Source organism: Emydura macquarii, unplaced genomic scaffold (genome assembly GCF_026122565.2).
Source record: "Emydura macquarii macquarii isolate MOO-44397 ecotype Brisbane River unplaced genomic scaffold, CSIRO-AGI_Emac_v2 contig_2897, whole genome shotgun sequence".
Classification (NCBI taxonomy): Eukaryota; Metazoa; Chordata; order Testudines; family Chelidae; genus Emydura; species Emydura macquarii.
The window spans coordinates 19,703,466-19,718,818 of NW_027133034.1; the positions used below are offsets into that span (position 1 = coordinate 19,703,466).

Below are 15,353 nucleotides of genomic sequence, written 5' to 3' on the forward strand. Positions count from 1 at the left end.
CATTTTCTTAAATTATTATAATTTTGGAGGGGGGAGGGGAGAAAGGGATGTGGGAGGTTGTGCTGATAGTTTATTCTCAGAACATTTTCTGTAACAGCATGCACAGATTTTGTAACATTCCCCTATTGAAATGAATATCAAAACGGTGTTACAGAATATGCTTATAATGAATGAATTCAGACATGAAAAATTGGTTCTTCCCTTGAGACTTTGTGCTGTGTGTCCTTGGAAAAAGTAGAACTTCAAGACTTTATGAACTGCAGTACTTTTAGGATCTTTTATATGAGATATTTAACTTGTTTAGAATTCCAGGAAAAATATCCCACCCCTATTATTTATTAATCTTCTGTCTGAAAAGGAGAGAGCACTCTGCCAATCCTAACATGCAATACCTCTGCTAATTCAAAAACCACATGTGTCCTTAGCCAAGACTCCAGTCATGACACATCATTTGGGGATCAAGTAATGGGCCACTGGCAAGACTTGAAATATGCATTCACGAATGGTCAGTTGGCAAGTTCATCTCATGAGCAGGGCATCAGCAAATTGAAACTGGTAAGTCTGGTAAATTTCATAGGTGCTGTTCATGATGAAGTTGGGCAGGAGTAAAACTGACCAAATTGTATCAGTTTTGGTCAGGAAAACTGTGAGCAGTAGCAGAAGCAAAAGTGGAGAGATTGAGAAAGGAAGAGGTCCCAAAAATGGGGAGAGTAGGCTCCCAAAAATGGGGCTAGAGAAGAGAAAAAGAAAACAATGAGGCAGAGGTATGGAGTCAGGATGGAGGAGGCTAATACAAATGGAATAGAAAACATGGAGGAGAGAGGAGAAGAGCATCTAGAATAGGGGATGAAGAACGGGGTATAGGCAGTATCCTTTTCCAACCCAAGAGGGACTTTGTTGTGGGGCAAAAGGAGAGTGAGAAGCAGCAGCAGCTTCAAATTTGAGACACCATCCACTATGGTACAAAAGATGGAGCCCCCCGAGTAAGGTCCCTCAGCACACTATGGGACTCCCACCGGTACCCTCATTTACAGCAACTGTTAGACACTGGGTTTTCCTTACCCCAGCACTGTCCGTTGTCTCTGCTTGGAGTACCATTTCATCCTTCATACCAGCATCTGCCAAGTAAATATCTGGTGAAGAAGGACCAGAGTGACAGTAAACTCATGTTCATTTGTGACCAGAGCTAGGTTTGAGTATGGAACTATTCTATTGCAGCTATTCTAATGCAGCACCCAGGGGATCCCCCAATCTGTTTTTTTACATTTGATGACTGCATGTTTTCCTCACTGTTTAGATAGAGCCTTCTTCCCCACTTCAGTTCTTTTTCACCATGTTCAGTGGGTGCATCTAGATTTACAGGCTGAAGATCAAATGGAGAATAAGTGTCTGTTTAGTATGGAACCATTATACAGTAGTTTCTGTAAAAGTGATTGTGTAGTTCTGAGTTTTCTAGAACAGTCACAAGCACACAAAGCTGCAATAATGTTTGGCCTGTGGCCCATGGATTTCTAAAATGTGCTATCAGCCATGCTAGTGTGCAATAGAAAGGTGAAGATCAGCTGCTTCAGCCTATCTCCTTCGGTCCTTCTTTTTGACCATGCATCCATATTAGATATCTAGATTAGAGCAGCTGCAATCTGCTCTTTTATTCAAATGTAACATAGTTTACATGCTCCTGACCGGTTATAAATGCAGTCCCTTGCATAAAGGGACTTGTGATTTGTCCAGGAAATTATGGTTGCTCCATCAAATGTGGCTCGGGATTCTCAGTCTTAAATTTTAATAGTTACCTGTGTACATAGCATTCACAAACACTGCAAATGCACATGCAACTGCATCAATTGCACACTCAGCTATGCACAGAGAATCATAGAAAAATTGGACCTTGCTACTGAGATCCAAATATATTCATAATTATGAGTACAATACATTGAGAACCATGGAGGTAGAGTACATCAGCGGCTTGAAGTTGAGATTATTTAAGAAAATGTCATTATTAAAAATACACCGTTGAAAAAAATCAACACGCTTATCTTTTCTTTAGCTTTACAAACAGCAAATTAACTGGTTTAAGTGTCAGTTTATATATGCTGAAAACCAGGATTTATTTGCTGAAGTAGATTCTATTTATAGATTAGTTCAATATGTCTTTCTGGAATATAGTAGTGGCCAAGTTTAGCTTCCAAACATCATACTTGTCAAGGTATTAACATCTCTTTAGAGTATGGAGAGAAAGGGATTCTGGCATTAGCAAGCTCCTTTGCTTCCTGTTTACGTGTTGCTGATCCTGAAAAGGGTCTTTCAATGAAAAGAGTGCTCCCATAATGACTGTATTGAAAGGTTTTGCACTGATTGTTGGCAGTTTAATTTTGTCATAAAAAAAAAAAAAGCCACCCACAAAAAAAAAAAAAAAAAAAAAAAAAAAATCGCACATATACAAATGCCATAGATTTCTCCCACATTGAATGAAATCTGTGGGTCATCTGTGCAACATTTCCCTTTCCTTCTTGTAAACTGAGAAGTAGGGGAAGGATTGATACAGATTGGACTTTTTCATACCAGTGGAACTAGTGCATTCTACATACCAGTGGTCCAGACCAGTTTAGTGAGCTGTTTGATCACGTTATGGAATCCAGATAGTATTCAGAGTTACCTGAATTCTTGTGTGAAATGGCAAGAACATATATGGCCCAATGTCTGATGTTAATACCTGGGATATTTTCCTTTTAGTAGTTTGCTGCTGATAGGAACTAGACTTTACATCCCAATATAACCTTCAGCACATTCAATAAGCTATTATTATTTGGTTTTATCCAAAACTGTTTTATTTCATCCCAAAGAGAATTAACTTAGAAGTCAATACAGAGAGCCTTTACTGGGCCAGATTGTCAACTGTTCTGTATGGGGCTGCTGCTGCTCTCTGCTGGGCCAGTTCCATAGCACAGGTTGGGGCAGCTATTCTAACCTGCATTAGCTTCCATAAAGGCTGTTTTGGCAACCAGGGACTTCAGGAATGTAGGGGAGCCTGGGCTACATCCTCTATGCTATGGCAGCTCTGTACCATCTGATGACATCTTCCCCTCCCCCATCCTCTATAAGGGTTATGGGGTGCTGTATAGCAGTAGAACAGCACAGAATGGGTAGAACACAGCCCAGAACTGGGGTCATTGACTTTATTGGAGTTACTTCCAGTCTATACCAATATAATGGACTGAGTCGGGCCCCACTAGCTCATACCATACAAGCAAATAAGCCAGAGCCTAGGGCTCCAGGACTTCTTTATGTTATAAAGGTATAAGTTCCATGCAAGGCATGTGGGATGCAAGTTTGATTTGCAATGTAGAGCATTCCTGGCTGTGTCTAACATTTATTAATAAGTAATGGCATTTAGGCTCAGACATCATATTTGAATTGCACACAAGTTAACATACTACTTGTGCATTGGATGTTATGGAAACCACCACTCATTCGTTTGAGGAGTTGGCAGAGTAGTGATTCATTAGCATCATTGACCAGAATTATTATCTAAGGCCTATTCTTGAACTCAGAAAATACTGTTTTATTGGTTTCACTTAAGTGTATGAGACAGTAAAAATAATATTAAAAAGGCTTCAGGTCCAGAGGAGGTCCTGGTCCCTTGGGGGCAGGTTCCTACTCTTTCCCTGAGTTCCCTCCTTACCCCTCTAATACACAGAGGATAGTTTTCTCATTGCAGCACTTTCTGTTGCCAGGTTCCTGGCTTTATCCTAGTCCAGCCCATACCTGTTCAGCTGAATTTCCTCCCATGAGGGGCTGCTTCTTCAGCCTAAGCCCTTCATGTGTGGTCTATCACACTTATTGGCCCTTTCTCAGCTTCTTTAACCTCTTTTGGGGCTGGTGTAGGGTGAACATGCCATTACATTGTCTAAGAACATCTTCCCAACACTGTTGACATACCATAGGCAGCTGGTACTACATGGTGACATCAAGGATACAACTCAGATCCTCCTGCTGCGGAAGACCCTACCCAATTGAGTTACAAAAGAATGTCTGGTAGCAGTATAGAACATATGACACACAGTTGAGCAGCTGATTTCATCCAGAAGAAATAGTGGAACACAAGCAGAACAACCTGTGCATTACAGTGTATTTCCATTTCAAACTCTTTCTTTTGCATGTTTGTGACAAGTCCAAATTCTTTTCCAGCACCTGAAAATAGGCCATCAAGTTACAGTTTTACCACTTTTGCAAGGTTGTGATTTAGCATGTAAGACATAATTCCCTTTTTAAGCAGATATAGCTCCCAGCTGTGGCACAAGTTCTGCCAAAAAAAAAAAAAAAAGACAAGAGTCCTTGTCAGTGTAGTCAGGATGATAGGTCACTATTGGTTTGGTTTTTCATTTAGGAAGGAAATTAAGTAAGTTTAGTGTAAAGTTCAGATTCACAATTTTTACACTGTATTATTTTGTTCTTACTATGTGATGGGACCTCTGTAAAAATCTTTTCTTCTTTGAAATAACTGCTCCTTTACCTTTAAGAAACTGGACTTAATATTTTTCTTAACTCACCTATCTAACACATTGACTGAGCCATACTTGCAAGATTAATGCTCAAAGTTTAGTGCACCCGTCAGCTCAGTTCTATTGAACGGGCTTCTTGGAATATGCTTTTCATACACAGCTTAGTGTTCCTTTTGCTCTGTGTTTTGTACCCTCATACTTAACACAGGGTTCAAGTGCATTCAAATGAAATCTAGAATTGTCATCTATAGTTAGTAAAAGCCAATGGAAGTTTTGTCCAAGTAAGAACAGCAGGATTTGGTGCTATGTAATATTGGTGGGTGGCCCTAGTGCAGTTTCTAATGAATAGGTATCCATAATAACCACCATCATCACGGACACCTTTGCTGACAATAGTAACACAGAGGCCAAAGAATGAATAGGCATGGAGAATAAAGAAGTCTCTGAACCCTAGAGGTGATCTTTACAAGCCAAGGTTAAGACTCATTGGTGGGCTATTATGGAGAAAGCAGTATTGCTATTCATGCTCTTGTATTGGTGAAGCATTTTAGTATCCAATATGGCACACCGCATCTGCACTAAATTCACTTTAAAAACCTCACACAGAGCCTAAACCCATCAACATCTTTCATAAATTAGTTTGCTCTTGTGAAAAGAATGAGACAATTTGCATGCTCTTAACATTACAGAGTTAAATCATCTTGTCTGTAGGGTTTTTTTTTTTTTCTTCGCTTGCTGCAGGAAACATTTTAACATTCTGATTAGGTACAGAACTAGTTTGATGGAATAATTTTGAGTAAGTAGACTATTTTGTGTCAAGCAAATCAGCAAGATTACAGAGGTTCAAAGCACAGCACTTTGCATTCTGTTAGTATTGTGTAATTCTTACTGGCATGTGTCTAGTTGAAACATTGTAATGTATTTATGTAAGCATTTGTGTTAGAGACTTTAGCAAAGGTATTGCAGCAAGAAAATTAAATCTAAATTTTAAATAGAGCTTCTTGGATTACATTAAATTGATAATATGCCTGCTCCACAGTAAATTTTTTGAGGCTGTGCACACAGACATTGTGAAAATGGTTTGCTTGAGTTTGAATTTCAGAACTCCTATGGAACCGCCACTTCTGCCTTATCATTGCATTTTCTGAGCGATAACTTAGTGACAATTAAATTGTACCATGCATGTAATTTCTGGTTTTTGTTTTAACAGGATAAAAGATGCTTTGGTTTCAGAACACAGCAAAGCAACTAGCAAAATATTCTTCCAGTCCACTATGGAAACGACTGTGTGCAGCCACTACAAATATACCAGTGTTAACTTTGTTCACCAAGGTAAAAAATTAGTTTGTAAAGCCAGACAGGAGGGCCTAGGTATCAGCCTTCCAGTTCCTAGATATCCAGGAACCCTAAGTTCAAATAGATCCCAGAAGGAATGGCTCAGCCCTTAATCTTTTGGAGGTAGAGAGAGAAGAGTTTGTCTACACAGTAGCTGAGAGGGTACTTTATAGCATGGGCAGACAGGCATGCTGGCTCTGCTTAAGCTAGCTTGTTAAAAATAACCATGTGGCCGTGGTGGCATGGAAGGCTGGTTAGGCTAGCCCCCTAGTACAATTGTGCCCAACTCCCCTGTACGTATTTGGGTGGGTAGCCTATGCTGCTGCCTGTGCCCCCATGGCCACACTGACGTCTTTAGCACATTAGCTCGAATAGAGCTAGCGTAAGTGTCTGTCCATACTGGGAAGGTGCATCCTAGCTGCCGGATAGGCATACCGTAAGCGCCAGCCCTGTGGGCTGGACCTGGGATTGGAGGATAAAGAGGAGTTCTTTACTGGACATGTATCACTACCTTAATAGAAGTGCTGAAGGCCAGATTATGTCCTCAGTGACACCTGTGCAAAATCCTTGTGTCAGTGAGCCTGAAAAGGTTTAACATTAGTTCTGTCAATAAAGGACCAGGAGAAATAAAATCCAGCCCATTCCCTCTTTGCTTTGGTGACTCTGCAGGACTAACAGGCATAAAAAGCTATAAGTAGTTTTTTTGTCTTTAGATTGAGCAAATAGGACTCAAAGCACCCAGCAAGCACATCTGTTAAGCAGGAAGGGGGGCTAGTTGTATAGAGCCACTTTTCAGTGTGAACCTTAACTGAGATCTTGTGTTCTTTGAAAAATATTAGTGATCCCACTTCACTTTTCATAGGAACAGAAGTTTCATTTGGTGCCTTAGGCCAAAGCTTTTCCTCCTCCACATTGTTTTTGTAGCATGTTAGTTATTGACATGGTAGGTGCACATATACAGATTGCAAAGTGCTCTAAGATGAAAGTTTCTATGCACGTATAAAGTGTTGTGAATTTTAACTAAAATGAAAAAAATGTGAATTTGCTGAGAGAAGTAGAGCCAGGCGGGGTTCCATCATCATGGATTAAGGTTTATTTTTTCTACCCAAGATGGAAAAAAAGTTTAAAATTAATTATATTACAAAAGGTGCAGACTTTATTTAAAAAAAGAAAAGAAAAAGAGAGAAGGCTGCACTTGTTTCTTAATCAGTGGAATGTGTGTTATATGAGGAAACATACTTTAAAGTCCCAGCTCTGTCTCTGCCATCTGATTCAGCATGGTGCTTTTTCATAATCCAAAGGACAATAATTTAGGGTATATTGGGAAAAGCTCTTTTGCCTGGTTATTGTGCATACTAACTGCTTAGCAGTTTGAAATTCTGTGACCAAGTTTCTGATAGCAAACTTGAAACAGTTTTCTAAACTGGCATCTTTTGTTGAATATGTGCTTAAGGTAAAGTGTTTTTCACATCTCACACACTGTGTCATATCCCTGGCAATTACAAAGCCAAATGATCTCTCTAAACTGCAGGATGCTTATAATAGATCCATTTGTGCTCTCAATTTATCCCCACTCACTCCAGGCTTGTGTTTTGTTTTGTTTTTTAAGTAAGGATAGGAGTAAGTGTGAATGAGGCTCGGCATAAGTGAGAATGTATTGTAGAAATAAAACAAAACCCTCTCCTTTTAGCCTCTTGTGTTGCCCAGCATGTCCAGATCTTTCTTCTGCATTAAATTCAAATTCCCTTTGCAGCCAGCATAATTGAATACTTTTGGAAGGACATGAACTTATATGCAAGCTGCTGAATGTCCCATTAAAGCAGTTTAAAGTCTGTTTGTAGAGACTCCTGGCTAGTCAGAGCACAGAATTATTTCTGGGCATAGTTCCTATTGGAACTCAATGCTGGCTTTATTAAAGGAGTAGAGCAACATGACTGACTTTGTTACTTAGCACTTGTCCACACACAAACTAGAAATGAAATAGCTAAAGATAGTTTTAGAGCCAAACCTTTACTTATTTCAATACAAGACTTGGCTTATTTAACAAAATGTGTCCACACACAGACTTGCATCAAAAAAACTGAAAGTGTGAATTCAAACTAATAAAAGCCTGGTCTAAACACACAGTTGCCCCAGTTAACTTAGAGGTGTGATTCTGCATTTAAATGGGTGTGGAGAGTCTGATATCAATGTTGGTTTAACTTGTACCTGTAAATGTACAGCTACACTGATATAAGAGGATCCACACACCAAGTCACACTGTTTTAACTAATTCAGGTCTTATACCACTTCAAGGTATAATAGTGCAACCTGCATGCTTAGACAAGCCCTTAGTAAGTGGGGAAATGGTGCTTCTCTGTCTGACCTTCTGCACCTACCAGCTCATCTTATCATCTCCACTGCCATAGCAATCTTTCTGCAAACCTAGCAGTGATAACCTATAAAGAGTTGAGCATCCCCTAGGTTTAGTTTGAAGAGTGCAGTCTGTTACAGCAGATTACATGCAGTAAAATTCTCTCAGCCCTTCTCAGTCACGCACACACTCAGCTGATTCACCATCACCAGCCTTTCCACAAATTACAAACAGCAGGTGCACTCCAAACTTGGCTTCCTTTAGCACCTTGCATAGGGTTTCAAACACTAAGGGTATGTTTTCACAGCAAAAGCTATGCACAGCCTAGCCTATCCAAGCTAGCGTGACTCCAGCTCGCATGGGTAAGCAATAGCAGTGAAGAGAGCACACTATAGGCTAGTGAGCCAAGTATGTATCTAGGGTCCATGCTGAGCTTATACTACCTGCGCTGAAGCCTGTACTGCATTGTCTTCACTGTTATTGTTATTCACACTAGTGGAATTCAAGCTAGCTCGGGTAGGCTAGTCTCTGCACACCCTTTGCTGTGTAGATATACCTTAAGAAAGCTTTGGGGAGGGAGGAAAAGAATTTAGACATTTTCCATCTGTGAACTGTACTTCATGGCAAAGGTACAGAACCATCATGTTTTTTCCCTCACTATATTTTGTGTTAAGTTGTTATGTGCCAAATAAGGTACACTGATGCATATCTGTAGTCAATAAAGCTTTCCAACTATACACTGGCAAAATGACTGTAGAAATCAATCCTACGGCTATTCTAGAACTTGCTTTCAGAACCATGGAGCTGTGTCAGCTTTTAGAATTTGCACCATTTCAAAAATATTTGCATTGTGGTCACCCATTAAAAAGGTAGAGTCAAATCTTAGAGGTGTAGACCAGATTAAAAAAAAATTTCCTTTTTATTCCTTATAGAAGAGAAGAATTTGCCCTCTTTCAATCTATACTATGCTGATTAAAGGGAGATTTTGAAAGTGATGTGTCAAGGGGGAGAACACCAGCATCTGGAGTAATGATAGCATTTAACATACCTAGAAACATGTTCATAGAATGATCGGTATATCTTATAGTTTCTTTTAATATGATCTGCATATTTTCCTTTAGAACCCATGCCCACTGTGTGATGAGGCAAAAGAAGTGCTTGAGCCATATAAAAACCGGGTAATGTAATACAATACTGTATATATTATATAGAAAGAATAGTTCTTCTGAGACCTTCCTTTGTAAAAGAAATTTGCTTGATTTTATTTGCATCTATTAGTCTTTCATAGGCAACCTCTTCAAGAAAATGTTAGCACCGATTTCCATAAAACTCATTATTCAAAAGCATTTTCAGAGTCTGTGACTCAAGTAAGTGTGAGCAAATTAAACCAATGTATACAATGTTGCAGCTATTAAAAAAACAAATAAACAAACCTTTTGCTACTATAATATACATATTTCCCAGGTTTATGATGCAACTTAAAGCAACACTGTTGTGTGGCAGGTCCATCAAGTATTCTTAGCCCTGTGTCACTCAAAAGTACTTTCCCACTATGCTCCCCAACTAATATTCTGACAGCTGCCTGCTGTGCACTTTGACCAATTTTTGAACCCCAGTTGCTTGAATGCAGAGCAAGTGGTGTGAATAGTAGCAAACGCAAAGAAATGCTGCACCCATGAGCAAAACAGGAAATGCCTATCGAGCTACCAACAGAAAGAAAATGACTTAATTTTATGTGGTACAGTTCCTGACTGGGGATTCAGGAGACCATGCTTGGCTAAACATTCAGATGGCCTTTCAAATACAGAAGCAAAGTTTGTGGCTACATCTATTTTGAGCTTGCAAAATCTGTATTTGCATGAAACGGCAAGTATAGAGGCCTACTGAAAATTTGACCCACTTTGTTGAAGTAAATCTGAAATTTGATGAAAGACAAGCAGTTTTAAAAAAAAAAAAAAAAAAGTGTCCAGTGTTATAATATGTTTAACACTTAGTTCTTTTCTTTCAAAAGTTTATTTTGCAGGAAGTTGATATCACCCTTCCAGAGAACTCAATGTGGTATGACAGATACAAATATGACATACCTGTCTTCCATTTAAATGGGCAGTTCCTAATGAAGCATCACGTAGATGTTGAAAAATTTGAGAACCACCTTGTGAAGCTAGAGTTTCAAAATGATGAAAACCAATGAAGTAAATTCAGCTATTTTGATACTGGATTTGAAGGGATTTTGTAACAAATCATTTGAAAGTGTTGTGTACATTATCAGATCACATTTTCTTTGAAATTTAATGCACATATTTAACATTAAAATTTTAGTTATTTGATTTATATTCCATTTTGTAGTAATGATGAAGCCCATCTGACTGAATAGCAACATTTCATCTACTATCCTAGATGGTTTTGTTTTTCAATGAGAGAATAAGTACTATTCCACGGCAGCAGATAAAATGAAATGCACTTTCAGATCATTAATACCCCCTGCACTGACAATAAAATAATGTTTCAGTTATGTTTGTATGAAGCTTCTTCTGTAAGGCTTTCACAGTGCATTCCAAATGTTCATTTTGAAGTAGACAGGAGAGCAGTTATAAGGGGTGGGGAGAATGAAACTTGTACGCTTGTATGGAATCATATTTTTTAGAGATCTGGATTTAGTTGTTATTCACCCATGAAAACTGAGTGTTTATTTTTTTAATGGGATGAACATGTTACACTTAAGCCTAAAATGTCTGTTTATGTTAAACAGAGAGATTTGAGCTCCTTAGTATTCAAGAAAAAGTGAAAGTTAAATTGAACCAACAGGACCCAATTTTTCCTTGAAACAAGATTTAACACTGCATCCATGCCTCTCAGTGCTTAGCTACTACCTTCATTTTGCTCTTGGGAATTAAAACACCATAAGAGTTTCCTTATAAATCTGCTGGCATGAGATAAGGTATCTTCTCCCTTAGGCTCAGGCTACACTATTAAGAAGAAAACATACTAGCATCCAGTTCTCTGCCATAATTAGGGATGCCCATGTCATACCAGGGTTTTTTCTCAAGTTGCCAGGAGGCATAGAAAACACGATTCTCTAATCGTATTATGGGAACAGTGCTTGGATTTAATGCTAACAGTTTTTCAGTAGCATAGATTGGCCCTTACGTTCTCTGACAGGACACAGAACACCCACATTTTAATCCAATCTGTGACTTGCCAGTCACTAAATTCAGTGACAGGCAAGTGTACCTGTTTAGCAGGAGGTGTGGAAGCATCTACTAGTGCATATTTGCATCTTAGGGCTTCAAAGAATAATGTGTGTAGATGGAACTCCTTAGTTAAATATATTTACTGGAGGAGGATGGATTGAGAAAGTTAATTGTTGTCCTTTAGGCTGTAGTACTAACTAAACAGTATTGGAAAAGTGGGCTTTTTCAGTTTATTTAATCCATCTTCCCAAACAAAAACTAATATAACTACTACATTTCTGTTCTTTTCAGCACCTTCCAAAATTAGGAAATTAAACAAGGAGCCTGTCTATCAAAGATGGGTCGTCTTCATTCTCAATCCTTAGAAAATTCCAAACAATGTACACACACACTAAGCACCAGACAGACTTACCAAACTGAGATCCAGTATTCACCACAAAATTCTACAATAGTTTTTCAGAGTTACAGAACTTCAGAAACCCCTGCCTTCTCTAAGAGACCTGCAGAAAGGTAGGCACCATTAATGAAAGAGGCAGGAATGTAATTGAAAATATATTAAATTAGCAAAAGCAAGAAAAAACCACAGTAAAAATATCTACTTAATTTAAACATAAGTTTGTTTTGAAGAACTCTCCCTCAGCAACTCAGATTAGCCATTTGATATTGAGAGCAACAGAAGGGATTGTTACCTCATGAGTCATAACACACCCAGCTGCTGCGTGTGTAGAATACCTCCATCACTCTAGCCTTGGATAAACTACCTCTTCCCCTTTTTATTCTTAGGTCCACTCTGCCACTTCCCTTGTCTTGATTATCTGCTATCTTGCCCCTGGTGTGGCCACTTACACCTGTGCCAAGTAAGTACAAATGGGGTGGAAAATATTAGCATATCAGAACTTTACACAGGTGTAAATGATTGCACCAGGACCAAGTCCAAGGCACTGTGCCTTCACACATGCACACCAACCAACCAATTCACAACCATTTTAACACCCATTGTATCAAAGAACCCTTGGATGTTGAAACACAGTTCTGCCCCATGCAAAGTCAACCACCATAGTCAACCACCAATGAGGGGCTGAGGTCAGAGGGGAAGTAACTTCTTTCTACTGTGTGCAAGGCCAAGGAGACTTTATAATGTTTAGGCTAACCCTTAAAGAAGCATATTGAAAGGACGCCTTTAAAACATGGGTCTGAATTGCCTCTGTGACAGCAGGCAAGTGCTAATTGGTTCCTTTTTGTAATATAGAAAAATTTCAAAGAGCCCGAGTTTTTTCCCTACCAAGTTTTTGTTATAAAATAACAGCACTGTGAAGCCATTTCATCAACAGATCTCAAAGCATTTCACAAAGGCAAAGCATTGTTACCTCTGTTTTACAAATGGCATAGAGACGTTATGTGATTTGCCCTGTATCACAAGGTTAATCAGTAGCAGAGCTTGCAATAGTCAAAATACAGTAGCTATCCATGAGATAGCAGTATTTTCCCTTGTTTTCATGACGACATCTGCTGTGTGGGCAAACTCAGGAGCAAAAGTGAACCTTTCTTAGCATGTCAGAAGATGCTGACTTGTCTGTGCCTTATTCATTCACACTGAGGGTGGGGAGCTTTATTGTGAATGTCACATAGTATTTTTCTAATACTTTTTATTTTAGTGTGAATGCTAACAGGATTTATAATAGTATTATTCCTATGGATCACAAATTAAATTCTTATCTCAGGGCTAACTTGTATTGAGAAAATGGGAATTTCACAATGGTCGACCAGATTGATTTTGTTTTAGGAGGTCCCTCTAGTCTAGTATGAGGTTGCCTCTCTTCCAACCCTTCCTCATAGGCAGGATCAACCCTGATCCTGCATTCCTGGCATGCCCCTTCCCTTACTAAATTTCTGTTGACTTAAATAGGAGTTTTGGGGGTGCAAAGTATGTGGGTTTGAGCAGACAGACCTAGATTTGTGAGAGGTAGATTTCCCTGATGACTAATGAAAAAGAGTTATTTCATCCATTCATCTTGGGAAAAAACCTCCCCTTTCAAAGATTTCATTTTATGTATGAGACAATGCTAAACACTCCACATGTATCTGAGAATACATTACTATTTTCTCTGTTCTCATTCTATCCCTGTTAAGAATCAGTCTTTTACCAGAGAAAAGAGAATGCCTTTTTCTGGCTGTACGGGCAAGGCAACAGAGGTACATTTCAAATCAGGGGTGGGTAGCAGGCATAGGAGAAATAGCAGAATTAAATTACTTTCCACCAAAGGAAACACTGCAGGATAAAGTGACTGAGCAACAAGGAATGGAGGCCAGCTTGTATCAGACTGGGAAATGCTGTGTCTCTGATGTGGCTGAGTGTTGTTCCAGGATCACAGGCTGTAAGATACCGTCATTGCACTTTTGCAGACCTGCCAAGTCAAAGGTTTTACCTGCTGACTACACATTTGCTACAGAGAAACCTGAGCAAGCTTCTGATATTAACCGGGTGCTGGCTCAAAGTGGGGGCAAAGGAAAGAATTTTATGTGAAATCAGAAAATTAATTGTGTGTTTTAAGAAGCAGCCCTCACATAAAAATGTTTATGTCCTCTTCTGTCTCCCTGGTATTATCAGTTCTAAGAACACCAGGGGTGAAATCCTGGTTCCAATGGCAAAACTCCCATTGACTTCAGTAGAGCCAGAATTTGGGTCAGATATAGAATTTTTAAATGTCTTTACTTGCTTTGGGGTCTTTTTTGACATTTTTGGAGAGTTGATTAGTGTTAGTCCAGCTTGGGGTAGCACTAACAGGCCCTCCTCTTCTTCCATCTTAAGACTTGTCACCATGAAAGAGAAAAGGAACAATACTGGAAATATTGCATGGCAACTTGTATTATTTATTTTTTGGATTTATGTACTGTGTATGGCATCTCGTAAACACACTAAGCTCCCAGCAAATGTATACAGTAATCCACAATAAAGTTTATTAAAGTATAAACTTTAAAATTAGAAAGCATGTGCTCCTGCTGAATCTAAATTTATGCAAATTTGTGAAAATTTGCCATCTACTTTTTTTGGCAGAGGATGTTGACAAGAATGCATCTGCTCTGATATCCCTCAACAATCCGTATTGTAGAATGGCATAGTACACATACCTAGTAAATTATTTGCTATTTCTATCCCAGGTGAAAAAAACAAACAAACCCACAACTCCCTCCTTCCTGCCTGTCCCATTCCTATAAATAACAAATATGTGCTAATTTTTCATCACACTCAAATTTACTTGTATCTCCATCCCCTACTCTTTGTGTCATTAGATTGTAAACCCTCCAGGGCAGGGATTGCTCCTTTCTGTGTTTGTGCTGTTGTGCAATATGACTCCAATCCCAACTGGAGCCTTTAGGCCCAAACAAAATGTAAATATTTACTAATACTTATACTTACTCCAAGTAATTCCCCCCACACACATACCACAAAAATAGTTTTCCATGGAATTTGGCTTATCCTTCCAGTTCCTACACTTCTAAATAGAGTTTTTCAACCTTTTCTTTAACCTCTCATTATCAAAAAAGTAATGAGAATTAAGACAAAGGCTACATTTGGGGTTGTTATTCAATTCTGAATTAAAATGGTGGAAAAAATCCTGTTTAATTTCAGGCCTCAATCTTGCAAACACTTATGCATGTATTCATCTAAGCATGTGAGTAGACATATTGACACAGTGGTTAGATTCACAAAGGGACTTAGTCATCTAGAAAACCACTGGGATTCACAAAGCATGAGTTAGGTGCTCCAGCTGGCTGTACATTGAATGGAAGGGGACAGAGGACTCAGAATGGGACTCACCTAAGCTAGTCAATGGGATGTAGTTAGGAGAGAGGTGTGTCCTAAGCCCTGCCCCTTGCAGGGTGTTTGGCATCTAAAGCCCAGGCTGGAGGAAGGCACTTATCCCTGCTTCGAATTCCAAGCTGTGAACCCTCTCTTTGAGGCTGGTGGCA

The 15,353-nt window shown here is 39.1% G+C and overlaps 1 protein-coding gene across 6 annotated transcripts in view; it reads left to right on the top strand.

The window, feature by feature from the left end:
- CUNH5orf63 (chromosome unknown C5orf63 homolog) overlaps nt 1-10,700 on the top strand; it is a 66,484-nt gene extending 55,784 nt beyond the window's left edge. For all 6 annotated transcript variants that reach the window (XM_067568526.1, XM_067568524.1, XM_067568525.1 and 3 more), the window contains exons 2-4: nt 5,713-5,834; nt 9,312-9,368; nt 10,202-10,700. In XM_067568526.1, coding sequence (XP_067424627.1) covers nt 5,721-5,834; nt 9,312-9,368; nt 10,202-10,381 — 351 coding nt within the window. In that variant the 5' untranslated portion in view covers nt 5,713-5,720 and the 3' untranslated portion in view covers nt 10,382-10,700. The remainder of the gene's footprint in view (nt 1-5,712; nt 5,835-9,311; nt 9,369-10,201) is intronic.
- Nucleotides 10,701-15,353: the final 4,653 nt, after the last annotated feature.